Raw genomic sequence first — 23,372 nt, forward strand, 5'->3', positions numbered from 1 at the left:
TTAAAGAATAAATTTGGAGTGTTTGCACTACCCAGATATCAAGACATATTATAAACCTCAGTAATGAGAAATCATGGTTTTCATGCAGGAGATATAAACAGACCAATGAACAAAAACCAGGATCCAGAAAAAGAAGCAAGCATAAATATTTACTTGATGTATGACATATAAATTTTACTGTGTCTTTTGTTAATCTACATGATATAAAAATGAGTCTCAATTCCTATCTCACATAAAAATCAACTCCAAATATATTGTAAGACTGAATGTGAAATGTAAAACAGTAAAACTTCTAAAACATTTCAAAAATCTTCTAGACTGTGGACATGACTCTTACAGACCCCATCAATTCCTGTTTGCTTGTGTTCACATCACATATAGTGCCATCCCCTTTGCTGTGATTTGCTTCTAACTAATAGGATATGGCAAAGGTGAAGAAATTTCAAATGTAATTAAAGCCTCAAATAATAACTTATTTGGAGTTATTATCAAAAGAGATTATCCCATATGGTCTGACTTACTCAAGGGGAGGTCTTTAAAAGAAGGACTGGAACCTCCACAAAAAAGGGACTTTCCTTTTTGACTTGATGAGGTAAGAAGATTGGTTGAAGAAGCCTCCATGATAAAGAACTGCAAGCTGCCTCCAGAATTACAAGTAGCCTCCATCACCTGAAGTTAGCCACCAGCCAAAAGTCAGCAAAAATCCACAGCCCTCATTCATACAGTCACAGAAAAATTAATTCTGCCAAAACCTGAATTAACTTAGAAGTAGATTCTTCCCAGTCAAGTCTCCAGATGAGAATACAGCTCAGTTAATAACCTTAATTTCTGCTGTGTGAGACCCTGAGCAGCTAATTCATCCTCAGACTCTGACACATAGAGACAGTGAGATCATATTATTTAAGCTGCTGAGTTTATCTAGCAACAATAGAAAACTAACACAATGACTTTACCCTAGGCAAAGATTTTTTGGATAGGATGCATAAAAGCACTAACTATAAAGAAAAAGATTAATAAATTAACTTCATTAAAATTAAGAGCTTCTGCTCACCAAAATTACCATCAAGAGAGTAAAAAAGCAAGCTGTAAAGTGTGAGAGTATATTTGCAACCCTATATCCAAAGAATGAACTCCACTCCGTAATATAGGAGGAACTCCTATAAATCAATAAAAAACATATAGACAACTCAATTTTTAATGGAAAAAAGATTCAAACGGGCACTTCACAGAAAGGATATCAAATGGTTTGTTTTTATGAACAGGTATTTAGCATCATATTCTTTCAGTAAAATAAATGTTAAAGTCAAAATTTAAAAATCGCTACAAATACACCAGAGTAGCTAACAGTTAAAAAAAAAAAAAAAAAAAAAAAAAAAAAAAAAAAAAACTAAACCAAACAGTGGCCAGAGTATGATACAACAAAAACTCTCATACTCTGGTGGTAAGTGTGTAAATTGCACAACTTCTTCTGAAAATTGAAAATGGCTTTAGAGTGTCTACCAAAGATGAATGTACACATATCCTATGGTCTTTCAATTCTACATCGAAATACATACCAGACAAAAATGTGTACAAATATCATGTACTAGATTATTTATATTCTTGAGTATTCATATTTGGCTATATTTAATAGTCAAGACCTGTAAAGGATTCAAATGTTTGTTAATAATGGTATGGATTAACAATTGCAATATATTCATGCAAAGGGATACTATACAACAATTAAAAGAAATGAATAATTACCACATGTACAACACAGACAAATATCACAAACAGAAAGATGAGTGGAAGAATCCAAACATAAAAGAATACATACTGCATGAGTTTATTTACATAAGGTTCAGAGGAGTCAAAATTGATTTATGGTCATAAAAGTCAAAATGCTAAATACAGTGGGGTACTGAGTGAAAGTGTGGCAAAAGGAAGTTTTCTAGGTACTATTAAATAGTCTATTTTTAATCTGTAAGGTAGTTACAAAAGTCTGTTTATTTTGAAAATTTATAGAGCTATACACTTAGGATTTGTGCACTTTTCTAAATGTATTCTATATGTCAGTAAAAATTGACAAAGACTATACAAATAAGTAGATTAATCAAAAAGTTTCAAATCAGAAGAGGAGTGTAGAGTTAGAGTTAGTTCAGTGTGATTTTGGCACCAGGATGGACAAAAAACCGATGAAACAGAATACAGTGTCCAATATTGGAAGCACACTTGTAGGGTCATTTGATTTATGATACTAGTCCATGACTTGAAAAACTTCAGAGCCCAAACAAACGGAAGAAAAGAGATAAAAATACTAGGCACAATAATCAAAACATGTAGAGGAACTGAGGGAGTGGATGCAAAGCAGAGCGAATGGATACTCACTCAAGAAGAACTCTGGTGAAGGTTTCCTAAGAAAGGCTTTCTGGAAAGTCTGCAAGTGGTGACACATGAAAGCAGCAGACAATGGTAAGTACAGAGTTACAGAGCAAACCTTGTTCTCTGGGGAAAAGACTACTTCCCTGACAATGGGTCACAATGCTCAAAAGAATGTGAAATCAATGCTACATCATCAACTTGACTGTATTGACTAGGTAGTAGAATTAAAATGTGAGATATAAATTAAGATGCTGCCCACCTCGTGTTTTTTGCTACATAACAAACTGCCCCTAAAGTTTAGAAGATTAAAACAACTAATTTATTATCTCTTACGATTTTGTGGGCCAGGAATCTGGGCAGGCTAAGCTGAGCATTCTTCATGCTCCACAGTGTTAGTAGCTGTAACTTGATGTTACACAGTTTGTGAATTGATTTATCTATGGGGTCCAAGAAAGCTTCACTTACATGTCTAATGCCTCAGCTGGAATAGCTGCAAGGCTGCCTGGGTTCAGCTGCGACTGTTAATCAGGATAACCCGCCGTGGCCTCTCCAGAATGGCAGTCTCAGAGTATCTGGACTCCTTATACAGCAGCTCAGTATTCCCGGTGTTCCAGAAGTGAGCATTCCAAGAGATCCACACAAAAGCTGCAATACTTCCTATGATCTGGCCTTGGAAGTCTTATAACACCACTATTACCCTTTCTTTTGGTCCAGTAAGTCAACTAAGCCAGCCCAGATTTAAGGGGAGAAGTGTGAAATAGACTATCACTTACAGAAGAAATAGCATTCAGGGAAGAATAGGAGTGATGCCAGCCTTCTTAGAGACATGCTATCATACCCCATCCTTACCTTGTTATACCAAGACATTCTTCATACTAAGTCAGTAACATCCTTTGCATCACTAGAGGAATTACAAAGTTTTTAAAGCACAGAAAAGTTAGATTTTAGCTTTTGCATGAGAATGGGTGTCAACAACTAAATCAGCTGATGGAAGGTGTGACAACAGATGCCAGCAAGGACAGTTGATGGTTGAGGAGTAGACGCCCTGCCCCTCTGGCACTAAGCACTGGAGGAAGCTCTGTGTGTGTGTGTGTGTGTGTGTGTGTGTGTATAAATATTATATATATAGAGAGAGAGAGTACACTTTTCTACATGTATGCTATACATCAATAAAAATTGACAAAGACTATAAAAATAAATAGGACAATCAAAAAGTTTCAAATCAGAAGAGGATTGAAGAGTTAGAGTTAGGTCAGTATGATTTTGGTACCAGGATGGACAAACCATATGTATATGTATATGTATACACACACACCTTCTTGGGGAGAATGGAAAGGGGAAAATCCTGTATGGTTTGAGAAGTTCTTGAAATGACTAAGTTTATCTTAAAGTGACAATGGTTAAATTTGTGCCAGTAGGCAGAATGGACAGGGTAGAAATTAATTTCAGTTGTAGGAAAATAAAATCATACTTTTAAACTCCTAAATTTGTGGTAAATTAAATACATACCTATAAAATTGCTTTAAGTGTATGTTCCTATTGGTTTGATTGTCTTAATTATTAATTAATTCCTATAACTACAATTCAGGAAGAGTTAACTCTGATGAGCAATTTTTCCTGTCTACCTATTTTATTTTTCCTGAAACCTTCATATTACTCTTGTACTCTCATAGCAAAGAGTGAACCATCTTACTATTTATTTCAATTCTATAGTCTAGATGACTTTTAAAATCCAATTTGTCTTAGACATAAAATATTTATTGTTTTAAATACTTAGTTAATTTCTATTGACTCATGGTCTTCTAAATATTATACCTCTGAGATTGTCTAGCCCATTACTTCTAAAGGAGCCCCTAACATAATACCGAGTCAGGTTCATTATTGTTTGTTTTCTGGGAAACTTTTGTCCTTGAGTAGAGTTACAATAATTCTTCAGAGACAGTTGGACAAATATTCACTGAGATAAGCCACTAGATATAACTGAAGCAAGAAAAGGTGCTTTTCAAATACAGAGACAAAACTTCAAAAAGTAGAATTTCAAGGGGCAGAGATAAATCACAATTGCAAATCCATTCACCATAAACAGAATAACAGTTGTACAGGATTAGGAAACACACACCAACTACCGAGTCAGACACAAACACACTATAGTCTTTCCCCAAAAGAATCCGGAGCTGTCCTTTTCCCATTGTAGCTTCCATTTTGTCCCCTTCCATCTGTACCACACCCAAAATTCTTGTGCCGACAGCCATAGGGAAGGTTCTACTCATGCTCAAATTTAGGTATAATCAGATCTAACTATAAAATTTAAACACCCTCCCACATGAAATACCAGTATCTCATACACACACACACACATTCCAACTCAATGTAAAAAGATTTTCTTCTGAATATGTTATTTCACTCTCAATTCAGCCAACATAAAAGAACATTGTCATATTAATTATCATACTGTTCTTGCAGCAATCTCAGCCCCTGAAGAAGCCTGAGTCACTGATAATATCAAAACAGTGAAACTTTGTTGAGTGCTCACCATAGGAAAGGCACTATGATAGGCAATTTGCATTATGGCTGCACCTCACCCTCACACTGAATACTCACAGCCCTAAGAAGTCAATGCTGTTATTAGTCCAATTTTATAGGTAGGGAAACTGAGGCTCAGAGAGTTTAAATAAATTTGCCAAGCTGCAGTCATCTATAGCCTTGACTACTGAAGAATCTTTTCAGCTGACCTCTCCACTCACACTCTTGCTTCCCTTCAGTTTGTTCCCAACCGAGAGTCAGAATGACTCATTTCAGAAATGTCTAATCAATCTCATCATTCTTCCAATGGCTCTGCAGAATCAATAGCTGGCTTGGAATAAATCCAAAAGTCCTTACAACAGCAGACAAGCCCCCTGGAAGGTCTGGATTTCTTCTACCTTTCTGCTCTCATCGATGGCTCTGTGCTTCATTCCCTTCATTTCAGCCTCACTTGTCACCTCCTTGCTGTTCCTGCAATGTACCCACCAAGTTCTTGCCCCTCTGCCTGGGATACTTTTACCTCACATTTCCACATGGTTTATTCTCTTACCTTTTTTTAAAAAAAAATTGCTCAAATGCTCTTTTCTTCATGAGACCCTCCCTTTACAACTTCACCCACAACATGAATTATTTTCCCCATAATAGTTACCATCTCATAACATATTAACTAATTGTCTACTTATTTTCTTCATTTTCTGTCTCCACAAATCAAAATGTAAGCTCTATGAGGGATTTTTTCCTATTTTGTTCATTGATGTATCCCTAGCCCCTGAAACACAGTCTAAGAATTAGTAAGCCATCAGTAAATATGCATTGAATGAATAAATGATGGGAAGGTTATAGGTGTTACTTCAAAAAAAAAGGTAGGTATCAGTTACACTGCCTTTCTCTGATATGTTTCATTTTTAATTACCAATATCCAGGGCTTCTGCTATCAATAGTACCATATCAAATCTTCTTCCCACCCTATCCCCAATACCCTGTATTACTAAATTCATCCTTTCTAAGGAACTGTGACACCCACTAGATATTCCTGGCAACCTGGTCTTCAAGTCAGGTTGTGACTTCAACCCTCGTCAGCTCTGAGAATGCCATTTCTCTATACACACAAAGACTTGTACCATAACATTCATAGAAATCTTATTGATAATGACCCCAAACTGGAAAAGTCCAAGGCCCATCAATAGAAGAATGAATAAGAAACCTGTGGTATATCCCTATAATGGAATATTATCCACTAATGAAAACAAATAAACTACAGATACATGCAACAAGTTTGATGGATCTCAAAAGCATTATATAATACTAAGTAGGAAAAAGCCATACGCAAAAGACTATATATTTTTGTACTACATTTATATGATATTCTAAAATAGGAAAAACTAATCTATAGAAAAAAATTAAAAGATTATTTTCTTCTGGGGATGGAGGTAGGGTCTGCTTGGAGAGGGTCCTGAGGAAATTTTCTTGGGTGTGGTAATGTTCTATATCTTGATATGGGTTTGCTTTCAACAAGTGTATGGATTGGTCAAAATTTGGTAAAGGTGTTGGTAATATTTGTACATTTTAGTTATATATTTTGTGTAATAAAGAAAAACAGGCTGAGTGCAGAGACTCATGCCTGTAATCCCACCACTTTGGGAGGATGAGGAAGGTGGATTACTTGAGCTCAGGAGTTTGGGACCAGCCTGGGCAACATGGTGGAACCTTGTCTCTACCAATAATACAAAAAATTAGCCAGGCATGGCGGTGCACGTCTGTGGTCCCACCTGCTTCGCAGGTAGAGCCGGGAAGATCACCGGAGCCAGGGAAGTGAAGATTGCAGTGAGCCATGATTGTACCACTGTACTCCAGCCTGAGCAACAGAGTGAGACACCATCTCAATTTTTTGAAAAAGAAAGGAAATTAAAAAGAAAAACAACAACCCAATATTGAACTCTAGTGAATTATATGCATACTGAAATATTTAGGGGGAAGTGCACTGACATCTGAAACTTAAACTGACATGCATCAAAAAGATGAAATGGATGAATGAATAAGCAAATACACAGACACCTAAGTGATAAAGCACCTATAGGACAATATAAAGGATAGAATTATGCTGTGGCTATATATTTTTTTCAATGTAAAGTCCTTTTAACTGTGCTGTATGTTTGAAAAATATTATAATAAAATGATTTTTTAAAAACCCAGCATCTCATACCTACCCGCCTGAAAAACTCTTCTGGATTAAAGACTTACCACCAATTGCATCTTCTCCAGATGGGTGGGTCTGAAGGAAAACTTCAAGGTCCTGAAGACTTGGGGCCAGGATACCCAGCAGCTTCTTCTCTTGTTTAAGAGTTGGACTGGAGTCTTGGTCATAGAAACCTTGGCATCCAACTTTAACAAGAATATGGAATATACTATATATTCCTTCCTTATTCCAAAAAAAAAAAATTGAATAAATAAATAAATCTTTAGAGTTGTGCTCACAAAGTTTTACATAAACTCATATACATGAAGGTTTAGATGAAAGAAGAATTATTTCAGCTCCATTGCAATTTTATCTTTTTGTTCTCTTTGTAAAAAATACGCTGAAATTTATTGCAAGGATCCTTATAAAAGTAATAAAATAATGTAAAATGATCATAAAACCAATCACATATTTTATAGAAAATAGCAGAATAAAATCACTTTTTGTAAGATGTCAGATGCAAAGAAATTTATCACTTAAGATAAAACAATGTTCTGCTCTCTGTAAGCATTTAATCTCTTCAGCTTCTTGTGCCCTTGCAGGATTGGAAAGCCAATTTATGATGACCAATTTGAAAAGACTACTAATTACTGATTATGCTTTTAGAACCATTCAGTGTGAGTTCTGCTAACTGAAAAGTCTTTTTAATAATTGTCTTTATCTTGTCTTTTCAACTATATTTACTCAGTCTCTATCCCCCCATATACCAGCCAAAATAAAACAAAACAAAAAATTCATGTTTTCTGTAATATATTATTTGAAACCAGTTGTTCTTATGTTATACTAACATTGGGGCCTATGTAGAAATGTAAACAAAAGATCACAGAGATCACAGGGCACCAAAAGTTGAGTATAATCCAGGAGTTCAGCATACTTCTAAGCAAATGCTATTTAGAAATGAATTAATAAAAGCATAGAGAGGTTAAATGGAATATTAGGTTCAATTCAACTAGTGAGACTCTTTTGAGATAAAGATTCAATGGGGATTTCAGAGAAGTAAACAATGAATATATTTCTGAGAAGCCTCACAAAACTTAAAGAATGAAACTGAATAGGAAACAATGAAAAAATCATAGACAAGAAAAGCAAGAGATAGTAACCATCTGCCTTCCATCTCCACTGGAAATGAAAGAAGAAATGGTCTACAACAGCGATAGGTCAAATAAGAGCTAAGGCTTACTCAGTGGCCCCTTTTCAGTCTTCAGTGAACTCAATATTCTGAAACATTGTACACTGTCAATTACTCCCTCCTTCTTGAACAACCTTATCCGTCCTCTAAGGTACAACTCTCTGTTCTCATCCTACCTTGCAAATCACTCCCTTTGCATCCGTGGTGCCCATGGTCTCAAGTTCATATGAGGAAGGCAAGAGTTTGGAAACATTCTGGGTTAGTTTCCACATAATTTTTAAACTTTACTGTTTACTTTTAATTTTAGTGCCTTTGCTTCTTCTGACCACCTATAAACTATTGTGTTATTTAAGATTCTATCCTTTCAGGTACTTTTTTCCTTTTATTATTATTTTTTTTCCTTCCTGGGCATCTCACCTATATATACTGGTGACTCCTAAAAGTATAATCTACCTTTATTCTCTTTCCTGAGCTCCAAACTAATTTTCTCTCTTAGTTGTCTTGAAGGTACATACGACTTTTATCATGTTGAAAACCAAATTTATTGTTTCCGCCTAAATCTTTCTCCTTCTCTCATGTTTTCTCTTGATAGAATCTTCATCAAAGCAATCCTGAAATGACCTTGAACAATCATGAAAATGACTTCTGGATCCTCCTCCTCCCTCTCTGCCTCCCACATTGTATATTTTTCATCTCCCCTTCTATGCTGATGCTTCTTGAAAGTAAAGACACGTCTTATATATCCTCCTCATCTCTATGCCTAGAAGAATACCTAGTATATATTAGGTGCACAAAGTAGGAAGAATAAAAAGAAAAAAGAAAGAAGGGAATGGAGGCAGAGAGGGTCATAATGAAAGGAAAAGGGAAGAAGAAGAAATGGGAAAAGAGATGTAAGGAAGAAAGAAATTAATAAAGTTACTGAACCCATAAGAGAATGTTTAAAAGTTGTAACAGCTGACCCTGTCATTCTTCTAAGGACAAAAGCTCTCTTTGCTGGAAAAATATTATGAGGAGTCCTTGGAGTAAAAGTTAAAACTCCCCAGGACCTAGACATCAGCCAGTGAAAGACTGGAAGGAGAGGGGGAAATATTCTCCATAATAGAGAGATAGAGTTTGGATATTTCCAAGGCAAAATAAAAGAAAAACAGTGAGACATAGAAAGAAATAAAGATAAAATGAAACAAGCAGGACCATGACAATGCACTCACCTCTGTGACTTCAAAATTTCCAATCAGTTCTAGGAAATTTATTAAAGTTTGTTGTAAGTAGGTACTTTTGTTCTTGCAATACAGTGAAATTATGGATTTTAAAATCTAGGCTTACATGGGGTGAAAACTGAGACAAAACTCATGAATGCAAAAGCCAGAGCACAAGGCAACAGCTGGCCTCTGGGTTTATATTCACGATCACATATTGTAATGAAAGTACTTAGCCTTCCTGTAAAGGAATGTAGCAGCTGAAGCATGACCTCATCCTCTGCCAGGTAATTTGATACAGATGACCAGATCAAAAGAATAATGATCCCATCCGAAAGATCAAACCAAAGTTATAAAATCGAGTGCTCAAGATTGTGCAATATACATTGCTAAATAAACCAACTTAAAATTCTAATAAGAACTCTTAACAATTTGACTTTGATCTTGGTCGATCTCTTCTTACACCCATTAAAAATAGTGATGTAATCTCTAAAATAGTTTTAAATACTCTGAAGCTACTAGCCCAGCCTTGAAAATAGGCACTGGCACATATTGCATGAATATTAAAAAAAAAAAAAAAAATCTGTATTAACTGAAAGGCACTTTGGCAATAGGCTAGCAATTAACTTCAATACTGTCCTTTTTCTTTTCGAGAGACTCTGTGTTGATCAAGGTACACTTGTGTTCTCATAGCTGAGTGAGGTGGGAAGCTATAGAAGGAGACAGGGATGTCTAATGGTTTGAAGTAAAAATATTCATGTCTGACAATATCAAGTTCTAAAATATAAAATTTCTTACCAGTAGACTGCTATACCCTTCATCTCATTTTGATGCCATATAGGCTACTTTATTTCCTTTATATGCTTCAGTCCAAGTTTTATAACCTATAATTATATGTGTTGTTATATAAAAAAATGAATGTAACTACTCATTTTGACAGGCTAATGAGGTGCAGGAGTTCTACCATCATACTTGTTTTGTAATAAACCGAATTGCAGACCTCCAAAATGTGCTGCTGTCTCATAATAAAACCATTGGCAGCAGTAGGTAAGAGATGAGAATTCTTAATTTTTCAATCAGTGAAATCAATTCACCTCTGCTATAAAGAAAACGCTCTGGGTTGTTTTTAAAGCAGAAAAGTAAGTAAGCACCCAAGACACACTCCAAAACCTGATGTTAGTTATCAAAATAACCTAGCAAAGCCTCGAAGCCATTTGAAAAACATCAATCTTGTGGAGGTTATAACAATCTTAGTGTCTACTCTACCATCAGCATTTACAGAATGCTTTTTTTTTTTTTTTTTTTTTTTTTTGCTTCTCTTGGTTTTTGGCATTATTCCCAGCTAGTATGTTCTTACTCTAAGATGCTCTGTGCCGCATTTTACTTCAGGTTAGAAGCATTGCCAGATAATTTACATTGCATTTTTCAAATGCATATTTCCTTCCAGAGTACCAACTTTGCACATTAAGTAGACACCTTTTTCCTTGACCAAGAGACAATCCTTTTTCCTTTGAATCAGTCATGTTTGGAAACTGGTTTCTGTAGTATAGCAGCAAAGAAAAACACTGGTGATAGTCCCTAGACTTTTTTTTTCTTCCCCTGAAACTTTCTCTCCTGATGATGCAAACAACAAATATGTGAAACAGTAGTCTGTGGATTTCAAATCAGAAGCCATTAAGCAAACTGCTGTTTGGCCACTGTGAGAAAAAGAATAAACTGGTTTCCAATGACAGTGACAACAAATATAGAAAAAAAGAAATACCTGATTTTACCTTTGAACACCTGCTTTATAATTTGTCTTCTTTTCATAGCATAGAACAAACTCTCACCGCTTTCTAATATAACTGCCCAAACAACCAAAGTGGCCAAAACACCTCACCTACATGAAACTTGTCTATCTTGTGAGTCAATCTGTATGCAATAGAGCAAGGAGAAAATGCTTGGAAGGCCAAAAGTGTCATTTATATAAGAATGTTCCTCACTCTCTTTCAGAATTTAAGTTTGACTGAGTTGAATGCTGACTCTGCTATTTACAAACTGACTTTGGGCAAGTTATTTAAACTCAGTGCTCTATTACATCACTCATGAGATGAGAAAAATAATAATAATTATATAGGGTTGTTATAAGAGTGAAATGAGTTAAAATATGTAAAACACTTAGAACTGAGCCATGCACATGGCGTTCGTTTCATTTCTAAGCTCATAAAACATTATAAAAGGCAAGAAAAAAGACAGAGAAGGGTTTCTGTAGGCAAATTGCACTGACACCAGCCACTAAAAGTTTTCACTAAAAGTTTCACGGAGGCAGGAGAGGTTTTGTTTAAAAATAGGCACAAGAACTGGAGACACTGAGTATAGGAACAAACGCCTGCTGAGTGTCCAAGGGCATCAGTTTATTGTATCGCAATAGAGTAGTGAAAGTTTATAAAGAGGAACTTAAAGCATCATGTCCAAGGACATCACTTCAGCTCAGTAAAATAGTCAATGTTTATAAAGAGGATCCTGAATATCCAAGAAATTATTTTAAAAGTTAAATTATTATTTTCAATAATTTAACTGAAGAGGCAATACATTTTGAACAACTTCTGTTAAGAAGAGCCAAGTAAAAAGTGTCTGTGCCTTAATGAATACCTATTCAGCTATCAAAAAAAAAAAAAAACCCAGTTATTCAAACTGATTCAATCTTTAAGTGCTGTTTTTATAAGAAGATGATGAAAGTAAAAATAACATATTAACATGGCAAATCATTTCACAAGAAGGTATGGCAAAGACTGCTAATTGTCCCTGAATTTTCACTCTCCAAGTCTTCTTTTGGGAAACAGAAATGTCCCGTGTATTTAGGGAGATGGCTACATGCTCATCTGGAAACCGCATGCCCTAGACTTCCTTGTAGCTCAATGTAGCCATGTGACAAAACCCTCATTACAGAAATGTGAATAAAAGTCTTTTGTGTAACATCTATGGTGCTTCCTTACAAGGGAATTGCTTTTCTTCCATTTCCTCTTCCTCTCCCCACAAGGAGAGGATAGAAAACAAGAAGCAGATAAGCTAACTTCAACCAAACAGATGAGGCAGATAAGCTAGCAGATAAGTTAGCAGATAAGTTAGCAGATAAGTTAGCAGATAAGTTAGCAGATAAGCTAACTTCAACCAAACAGATGAGGCAGCAACCAAAGAAATGACTGAAGAACAAAGACAGAGCACACAGTGTCCCGGGTCAGCTTGTGGAGGGAGCAGAGTGCTCTGCCTCCCCTGGACCCATGCCTCCCTCAAGGCCATTAACTTCTATCTCATTGGAGCCAGGTCTTTTTGTTGTAGCAGCCTATCATTATCTTAGCACGTTTGGAGAAGATGAGGGAAATTAAATCCAAACTTATTTCAAGTGCAAGTATTGAGTAATTTACTGTGTTTGGCTCTACAAAGATGCAGAATTAATTAGAAGCAAATTCTGCCCTCAGAAGTTTTATAATCCAGAAAATAATGAAAGAAGTACCCAAATAATTATATTACCATCCATTCTACATTGCTTGTCATCTGAGAGTTATAGACAAGACATTACGGTATTATAGAAGGAAGAAGTTCTATCAGTTTGGACCAGAAATTACTCACTCAGGAAAATAAACCTTCATGAAGATGGCCTTTGAGAAGGACCTGTAATCTATAGGATTTCAAAGGCAGAAATAAGCAATGAAAAGAAAGGAGGGCAACACTTCAGGAAAGAAAACAACATAAATAAAAGCACTACAGCAGAAAAACTGATACATCTTATTTTGTTCTGTTAGAATAGAAGGTGTAGTGGGAGGGCTTTGGAACACATAAGCTGGAAGAGTAAGTTTAGATCACATTGCGAAGAGCACCAAGTTGTTATAATTATAAAATATTTATGAAGCCCTTTCTATGTGCAAGCATGATGCTAAATACTTTATGTGTACTTTCTCATTTTATCATCGGAATAAACTCTAATTTGTTACATATCGCCTCTAGTCTGAGGATCAGTATCTAATTAAGCAGAAAATGTTGAAGAACCACAAGAAACTGAATGACACTCTCTAGCTGGGCTTCGGGAAGGCTAATCATGTAAGAGCATTAAGTACAGGATGCAAAAGGGAGTAATAACAATAAAGGTACTTTGTAACAGATAAGACACAAGGTAGGACTGAAACAGTGTGGCAATGTTCAAACTGAAGAAGAATGGCTAGATTCAAGACATTAAGAACAACTTGGCAAGTAACTATGTTATGGTGTGAAGAGTCCTATGAAGAAGATGGAGGAAAACCCTAACATTTAGAACCTGAGCCCAGAAATTAAAATTAGGAGTCAAGTGTCGTAATTAACAAAAAATAGGAAGTAAGGCAGATGCAGTGGTCGTATTAAGATATTTCTAGAGTCCATGCAGAGAACTTTTGCTTTTTTACTAAGTGGCTTTGAGAAAATAAACTTAATGTCTCAAGTCTGTTTTCTTCCCTGAAAAAATGTGAATAATAACATCCAACTTATAGACTTTACAGGGAAATTAAATAACATAATATTTTTTAAAAAGAAAAGGAAAAGCACTATGGATAGCACATCTCAGATACTCATTAAACAGTAACTAATACTGTTGTTATTGATACAGCTATTGTGTTTTCTGGGCACTATGAAAAATTGGGAATAAATAGTTTAGGTTTGGAAGATATTAATTGAAGATGTGAGAGAGGAAGAAATCGTCAAAGAAAATTTTTTTTTTAAGTTTTGAGGAGAAAATCTTGGATTACTTCCATTTTAAGACACAGTAAGAGAGCGGGGACTCTGTGAAGGAGAGAGAGGAGGAAATATTAGTAAAGTAAAAAGAAATAAGAGATGGGGAAAAGAAAGATCATAGAGGAGATGGTTAAGATGTCAAACGCTGCTTAGAGTATACAAAAATTTGAGACCCGAGGAAAATGTTAGCGGCAGAGTCAAAAAGTGTGGTCTGTCTGAAGACGGAGACCTAAATGTGTTTACTGGCATACAGGAAATAGCTAGTGGAGAGGAAGATTAAATTTACAAAGAAAAAGGAGAAAAACTGAAGAAATAAGATCTCAGAGAAAGCAAAGGGGTCTAGATTAAGAGCGTAAGTGGAAAGGTCAGCCTCTGCTAGGAGGAGACAGGCACTTCCTCACAGCAGGGCATGAGAAATGAGGAGGAGGTCAGAGCTGTGGATGAAAAACTGAAGGCCCTAAAGGCAATGCCACATGATAACAGAGCTCACTTAAGCTGGCTTTTTAGTAAAGTAATAGGTTAGGTCATCTACTAAGGGGAAGTGAAGTGGATCAAATTAAAGCCTTGAAAATATGTTCACAGTTTATTTTTTCTCCACAGGTAAAGGGCATTTACCCAGTAAAGGACATTCTTCAAGTTTTCACCTTAATAATATTTTATCAAAGCCATTTTTCTCCTCAAAGCACTCATTTTCCTAGTATTTGGAGAAAGTTTTCGGAGAAAAGCATCTTAAGCAACTGAAATTAGTCCACTCCTTAAGGTCAACTCTATGAAAAAAAGTGATGGTGATGGGAGTGGTGAAGGGGGTTCCAAATTGCACAGCATCACTCTGAAGCATTCACCTTCCTACAGAATGATTATAATACAATTTTTATAGCTCTCTTTTCTACAACCCCTATATTGGGTTGAATGGTGTCCCTGCAAAATGCATTTCACCCTGCAGCCTTAGAATGTATCCTTGTTTGGAAATTAGGTATTTGCAGATGTGTGCAGTTAAAATGAAGCCATACTGCATTAGGGTGATCCCTGATCCAATAGGACTGGTAAAGAAGAGAGAAAATTGGACACAGAAGAAAAACACAGGCAGAAACTGAAGTTACATTATCACAAACCAAGGGATGTCTGGGGCTTTCAGAAGCTGGAAGAGGCTGTATTAGTCTGTTTTCATGCTGCTTATAAACACATACCCAAGACTGGAAAGAAAAAGAGGTTTAATTGGACTTACAGTTCCACACGGCTGGGGAGGCCTCAGAATCATGGCAGGAGGCAAAGGCACTTCTTACATGGTGGCAACAAGAGAAAATGAGGAACAAACAAAAGCAGAAATCCCTGATAAACCCATCAGATCTCATGATACTCATTTACTATCACGGGAAAGACCAGCCCCCATGATTCAATTGCCTCTCCCTAGGTCCCTCTCACAACACGTGGGAACTCTGGGAGCTACAAGTGAAATTGAGATTTGCATGGGGACACAGCCAAATCATATCATTCCACCCCTGGCCCCTCCAAATCTCATGTACTCACATTTCAAAACCAGTAATGTCTTCCCAACAGTCCCCCAAAGTCTTAACTCATTTCAGCATTAACCCAAAAGTCCACAGTCTGAAGTCTCATCTGAGACAAGGCAAGTGCCTTCTGCCTCTGAGGCTGCAAAATAAAAAGCAAGCTAGTTACTTCCTAGATACAATGGGAGTACAGGTCTTGGGTAAATACAGCCATTCCAAATGGGAGAAATAGGCCAAAACAAAGGGGTTACAGGGCCATGCAAATCCAAAATCCAGTGAGGTAGTCAAATTTTAAAGCTCCAGAATTATCTCCTTTGACTGCAGGTCTCACACCCAGGTCATGCTGTGTCCGTAATTGGTGGGTTCTTGGTCTCACTGACTTCAAGAATGAAGCCACTGACCCTCGCGGTGAGTGTTACAGTTCTTAAAGATGGTGTACCCGGAGTTTGTTCCTTCAGATGTTCAGATGTGTCTGGAGTTTCTTCCTTCTGGTGGGTGGTCTCGCTGTCAGAAGTGAAGCTGCAGACTTTCATGGTGAGTGTTACAGCTCTTAAAGGCAGCGCCATCTGGAGTTGTTCGTTCTTTCTGGTGGGTTCGTGGTCTAGCTGGTTTCTGGAGTGAAGCTGCAGACCTTCACGGTGAGTGTTACAGCTCATAAAGGCAGCCTGTACCCAAAGAACGAGCAGCAGCAAGATTTATTGCAAAGAGGGAAAGAACATAGGTTCCCCACTGCGGAAGAAGACCCCAGAGGCTTGCCGCTGGCTGACTGCGACAGCCTGCTTTTATTCCCTTATCTGACTCCACCCACATCCTGCTGATTGGTCTATTTTACAGAGAGCTGATTGGTTCATTTTGACAGAGTGCTGATTGGTGTATTTACAATCCTTGAGCTAGACACAGAGTGCTAGAGAAGTTCTCCAAGTCCCCACTAGGTTAGCTAGGAACAGAGTCAGCTAGATACAGAGTACCAATTGGTGTATTTACAAACCTTGAGCTAGACACAGAGTACTGATTGGTGTATTTACAAACCCTGAGCTACACACAGAGTGCTGATTGGTGTATTTACAATCCTTGAGCTAGACACAGAGTCAGCATGCCACTCCTCCAAGTCTCCACTAGGTTAGCTAGATACAGAGTGCTGATTGGTGCACATACAATCCTCCAACTAGATATAAAAGTTCTCCAAGTCCACATCTGGCTTAGGAGCCCAGCTGGCTTCACCTAGTGGATCCTGCACCGGGGCTGCAGGGGGAGCTGCCTGCCAGTCCCGAGCTGCGCCTGCACTCCTCAGCCCTTGGGTTGTCGATGGGACCAGACACCACAGAGCAGGGGGCAGAGCCTCTCAGGGAGGCTGGGGCCGTGCGGAAGCCCACCTCAGGCGGGGAGCTCAGTCATGGCGGGCTGCAGGTCCCGAGCTGTGCCCTCTGGGGAGGCAGCTAAACCCTGTGAGAATTTGAGTGCAGCCCCGCTGGGGGACCCCACGCAACCTCCACAGCTGCTGGCCCGGGTGCTAAGCCCCTCACTGCCCTGGGCCAGTGGTGCCAGTCGGCCACACTGTGCGGGGCCCCCAGAGCCCATGCCCACGGGAACTTGCACTGGCCCGCAAGCCCCATGCACAGCCCCGGTTCCCACCCACGCCTCTCCCTCCACACCTCCCTGCAAGCAGAGGGAGGCAGCTCTGGCCTCAGTTAGCCCAGAGAGGGGCTCCCACGGTGCCGTGGCAGGCTGAAGGGCTCCTCAAGCGCTTCCAGAGTGGACTCTGAGGCCGAAGAGGTGCTGAGAGTGAGGACTGCTAGCATATTGTCACCTTTCAATGCTGATGCAAGAGATGTGTTCCCATCATCTTGGGCAGCTCCACCCCTGTGGCTTTGCAAGGTACAGTCTCCTTCCCAGCTGCTTTCACAGGCTGGCATTGACTGTCTGTGGCTTTTCCAGGCACATAGTGCAAGTTGTAGGTGGATCTACCATTATGGGGTCTGGAGGATGGTGGCCCTCTTCTCACAGCTCCACTAGGCAGTGCCCCAGTAGGGATTCTGTGTGAGGGCTCCAACCCCACATTTCCCTTCTGCACTGCCCTAGAAGGGGTTCTCCATGAGGGCCCTGTCCCTGCAGCAAACTTCTGATTGGGCATCCAGAAGTTTCCATAAAGCTAAATCTAGGTGGAGGATCTCAAACCTCAGTTCTTGACTTCTGTGAACCCACAGGCTCAACACCATGTGGAAGCTGCCAAGGCTTGGGGCTTCCACCCTCTGAAGCCACAGCCCAAGCTGTACGTTGGCCCCTTTCAGCCAGAGCTGGAGTGGCTGGGACACAGGGCACCAAGCCCCTAGGCTGCACACAGCACAGGGACCCTGGGCCTAGCCCATGAAACCACTTTTTCCTCCTGGGCCTCTGGGCCTGTGATGGGAGGGGCTGCCATGAAGGTCTCTGACATGGCCTGGAGACATTTTCCCCATGGTCTTTGGGATTAACATTAGGCTCCTTGCTACTTAGGCAAATTTCTGCAGCCAGCTTGAATTTCTCCCCATCAAATGGGTATTTCTTTTCTATCCCATAGTCAAACTGCAAATTTTCCAAATTTTTATGCTCTGCTTCCCTTATAAAGTTGAATGCCTTTAACAGTACCCAAGTCACTTCTTGAATGTTTTGCTTCTTAGAAACTTTTTCTGCCAGATATCCTAAATTATCCTTCTCAAGCTCAAAGTTCCACAAATTTCTAGGGCAGAGGCAAAAAGCTGCCAGTCCCTTTGCTAAAACATAACAAGAGTCACAATTGCTCCAGTTCCCAACAAGTTCCTCATCTCCATCTGAGACCACCTCTGCCTGGATCTTATTATGCATAACGCTATCAGCATTTTGGGCAAAGTCATTCAGCAAGTCTCTAGGAAGTTCCAAACTTTCACACATTTTCTTGTCTTCTTCTGAACCTTCCAAACTGTTCTAACCTCTACCTGTTACACAGTTCCAAAGTCACTTCCATATTTTCAGGTATCTTTTCAGCAATGCCCCAAATTACTGGGACCATTTTACTAAAGAAGTCTGTTTTCACCCTGCTGATAAAGACATACCCGAGACTGTGAATAAAAAGAGGTTTAATTGAACTTACAGTCTGGACTGGGGAGGCCTCAGAATCAGAGACCCAGAACAATCTTTCCCTACAGGCTTCCAAGGGAGCATGGCCCTGCCAACACCTTGATTTTGGACTTCGGGCCTCCAGAACTGTGAGGGAAGAAACGTTCATGTTTTAAGTCACCCAGTTTGTGGTGCTTTATTTCAGCAGCCCTAGGAAACTAATACACCCACCGAAAGGAACAAGGGATGTAAATCCTGTAATTATTGAATGCTTCCTATATTAGACATCTTAAGAATAAATCAAAAATCAGAAGTATCATTTTCTGCCAGAACTTAGCTTTGTTGAGCCTGCACCCCTCTTTGGAAATACCAGAAAAAATATTTCTTAAACTCTCATTGTAAACAGAGTATGGTTTATCTGAAAATCCTGGAAAACCAATGGGAGTGGACATGAGATAAAAGTATCTTTAAATTTAACTATGTGAAAAATTATCCAAGTACTTTTAGTCCCAAGGTTCTACAGTAGAGGTCAAATGAGAGTGAGAACTAATCACTTCAAATAACCAATTGGTAGAAAAAAGAAATAGCTCAAGGTCCTAATCCATGTCACCTTATAAAGAGAGACACCAATTAGAGCACTGAACCTGGAGCAAGGTACAGTAATGAAAGCAAACAAGAGTGAGGTATCCGTCTGGAACTACTTGATAATACATCAAAAGGAATCACCAGCACACAGATGCCAGAGGGAGTGGAAAGGACAAAGCCCATTCCATGTGTGAAGCCTTCCCTGCTGAATCTTACCACATATTTGGGTAAAAAACCACCTGAGTCTCTCCACTTTAAGCCTATGAGATATCACACAAAAGAATAAATCAAAATTTAGAGATAAAGGTCTGAGATTGTGTTGCAATTACTCTGGAGAGGTGGTGAAAAGATACCACAAGGAGCCACAGAATAGCAAAAAAGAAACCTTAGGACTAAGCTTCTGCTTTCTCTTGAAACAATATAGTTGGAAGGGAGATAAAAGGAGAAAACTATTTTTTTTTTTAATTTAGAAAGCTCCTGGGAAACATGCTGTATGCTGTATTTATAAGTACAAAATGGAAAAAAATTATAATGGAGTCGAAAGGGCCATAGTAAGAAGAAGTTAGAGGGGATATTATTTGTAAAGAATAATAAAATTTAATTTGAAAATGGACCAGAATCATTACAGGCTTCTACAAAAATTTGTAGATCAAACTGGCTTTTTAGAGTTTTTACAGAACAGAGAAGGCAATAAAAAGAATTCAACACTTTGGGAGGCCGAGGTGGGTGGATCATGAGGTCAGGAGATCGAGACCACCCCAGCTAACACGGTGAAACCCCATCTCTACTAAAAATACAAAAAATTAGCCAGGCGTGGTGGCAGGCACCTGTAGTCCCAGGTATTCAGGAGGCTGAGGCAGGAGCAAGTCGTGAACCTGGAAGGCAGAGCTTGCAGTGAGCCAAGATCACGCCACTGCACTCCAGCCTGGGCTACAGAGCAAGACTCCATCTAAAAAAAAAAAAAAAAAAAAAAAATGATTCAAGCACGAGGCAATTGAGTATAGAGACTGGACTATGAGTATAAAAACACCAGGACATAGGATTCAAAATGGATTAAGTAGAACAGCCCTGCAGTCAGATCTACATTCCTTCCAAAAACTCTTCAACCAAAACCTCCAGTCTTTTGTTCTCCCACTCTCAAGAGGATATTCCATCAATCCTCTGCCTTAAATCCATTGATCCCAACAACTTTTTTATTGTTCCTGTAAATCAAAGAAAACGACAGAGACAAGTCTCAATCATTTTAGGAGGTTAATTTGCCAAGATTAAGGACACACCCAGGAAAGACTATAGATCTACAGGAAAAATTGTGGTCCATTGTTTTTCTGAAGAGGGTCTGGGAACTACAATATTTAAAGGAAAAAGTGAGTATTGGGGAAAGAGGATGAAATTTTTTAAAAGATATGAGTAGATAAGAGGCAAGTTAAGCATTCTTTTGAGTCTTTGATTAGCTTTTCACTGATTACACAATGTACATGAGAGAAGGGGATAGAGAAATAGCCATTTATACCATCATCTAGCTTAGTGAATCTTCGTTTTCACATAAGATAAAATAAACACAGGGTAGAGAAAGCAACCAGATATGCATTTGTCTCAGGTGAGCAGAAGGATCACTTTAGGTTCTATCCTTTGTCCCATACCTATGAAGATAAGCTATCAATTTACATGGCCAGGGTGAAATTCAACAGAACTGTTTTAAGATAAAGATCATGGGGAATTTCTTTGCAGGCAAATCGTGAGGAAAGTATGTGGGACTTTTTTTTTTTTTTTTTTTTTAATCTTCGTAGCTATCTTTTTAGGAACAAAATGGGAGGCAGGTTTGCATGACCCAGTTCCCAGCTTAACTTTTCCCTCTGGCTTTAGTGAGTTTTGGGTCCCTTTTATATCCTTCATCTCCATTATGTCCTCACTTCTCTGCCTACACAAATTACATTCCATAGATCACCATTATAATCACTCTCTCACATGCCCCCAGTGGCCTATCCCCCTCTCCTTCCAATGTATTTACCTGGCTAAATACTATTGTTCCCTAAGCTCAAATCATCACCCACTTCACCCTTGCACCTAAACAACTGAATGGAGCTGAAGAAAAACACATAACCATGCACAACTCTCTCCCTTTGATTTCATAATCTCTATACTCAAGAGGGCTCTCACTCAGCAATCATGCTGCTTTCCTGGCTCATTCAATCTCCCAGTTGCATAGAAAATTATTTCAGTCTTTTCTGTCCTCAAATCTCCAATACTATCTCCCCTCAACTGATGATCTTGTTTTCTATTTCTCTGAAAACACAGTGATATCAAAAGAGAAATCTTCGCAGTCCAATTGCCATATCTATCTTTATATCTGACTTTCTTCTTGTTACTAGAAATCACAACATGCTCTTATCTAAGTTTAACCCCTTCTATTGTGCTCTGCATCTGATCCCCTCTTACACCTAGTCAAAGACATCACCCCAATATCTATCCTTCTTCCTCTTTTTCATTATAATTTCTACTCTTCCTAGATTATCATTAGCATACAAACATAACAGCTTAAAAATGTTGCCGTATTTTCATATTCTTCTTTAGTTATTGTCTCATATCTCTATTTTACTTTATAGGTAAACTTAATATTCTGTCCTGAACGTCATTCTTATCTTAACCTACTTCATACAGGCTTTTGTCTTTACTTAAATGAAACTATGCTTATCAGATCACCAGTTGTCACACTATTGTATGTGCAATGATAAATTCTTAGTCTTCATCTCATTTGACTGTCATCAGCATTTGACACAATTGATCACTCCCCCTTGAAAACATTTTCTTTACAAGGCTTCCAGAATATCCCTTCTTCTTGTTTCTCCTCCCACTTCACTGTGGGTCTCTTCTGGTATCTTTTTTCCTTTTATTCATTCCAGCCTATAAATATTATAATGACTCAGGGCTTAGTCGTCAGATGCCTTCCCTCTTTTATCTACAGTCTTCCAAAAGTGATGAAATCGAGTCTCATAGCTTTAAAAATTCATCTATACATGGATAACTACCAAATATATCTTCTTTTCCCAGATCTTTTCTCTGAACTCCAACCCTACATGTCCAACAGTCATATGTCATAATTCCTTATTGCATATCTGTTATGGGATTAACAATAAGTAAACATAGTATATTTACATTTTAATGGGATGCTCATTATTTTAAAGATAATATAATTAAAATGGATTTCTTAATTCCCCATCTCTACCCCAAGATTTCTACAGTCTTCTCCATTCATTCTTCCTAGTTGCTCCCACCAAGAACCTTGGAATCATCCTTGATGCTTCTCTTTCTCTCAGACCATTCATACAATTTTTTACCAAACCCTTTTGTTCAAGCCACCATTATGTCTCTCCAAAATTATTATAAGAGCCTACCAACCAATCTCCTTCCTTCTACCATTGGCCTTCTACACCATATGTTTCACACATAAGCCAGGATGGTGCTTTCAAATGTAAGTCAGATCAGATCACAGTCAGAACAGGAAGTTTGAGGGTTGTGAGCTAATAAGTTAGTCTGCTGCAGTTTCATAATAATGGGAGAAGACACAAAACTACTGGGTCACATTAATAATAGTCAGTCTAACATTGTTATACCGGTTCACTAAATCCCAGTTCTCACAGAATGATGCAGGGCCAGGTATTGACAGCACATGGAGTGAGGTCTGTTATAGGATAGGGGCACAAATGTTAGGAAGTCCTCGTGTTATATGAGTAGCTGCTGACAAAACTGCCTTTCCTCCTTTCCAGATGGAGATATCTCTTTCTTTATTACCCACAATATAAACAAATCTGCTCCAGGGGAAAAAAAAAAAAAAAAAAAAAAAAAAAAAACCTCCATCTTCCTAGGTTACTTGCTATGTAAACACAGTTAAACAGACAGTTCAGAGCAAATTATCTGTTAATGCCTCTGAAGATGTACAGAAATGTGAAAGACTCCTGGAAAATTTTGTCCCAACAATTACTTTTCTCTTTAAAGTCCTCTAATGGTTTTTCACTTCATTGATA

The 23,372-nt window shown here is 38.3% G+C and overlaps 1 protein-coding gene across 1 annotated transcript in view; it reads right to left on the reverse strand.

Annotated features, from left to right (window-relative positions):
• Positions 1-15,222: 15,222 nt before the first annotated feature.
• LOC140712035 (uncharacterized) overlaps positions 15,223-23,372 on the reverse strand; it is a 223,485-nt gene continuing 215,335 nt past the window's right edge. Inside the window, exon 4 of the mRNA XM_073017651.1 lies at positions 15,223-16,358. Within this exon, the coding sequence (XP_072873752.1) occupies positions 16,032-16,358 (327 nt within the window). The 3' untranslated portion in view covers positions 15,223-16,031. The remainder of the gene's footprint in view (positions 16,359-23,372) is intronic.

Source organism: Chlorocebus sabaeus, chromosome 7 (genome assembly GCF_047675955.1).
Source record: "Chlorocebus sabaeus isolate Y175 chromosome 7, mChlSab1.0.hap1, whole genome shotgun sequence".
Lineage (NCBI taxonomy): Eukaryota > Metazoa > Chordata > Mammalia > Primates > Cercopithecidae > Chlorocebus > Chlorocebus sabaeus.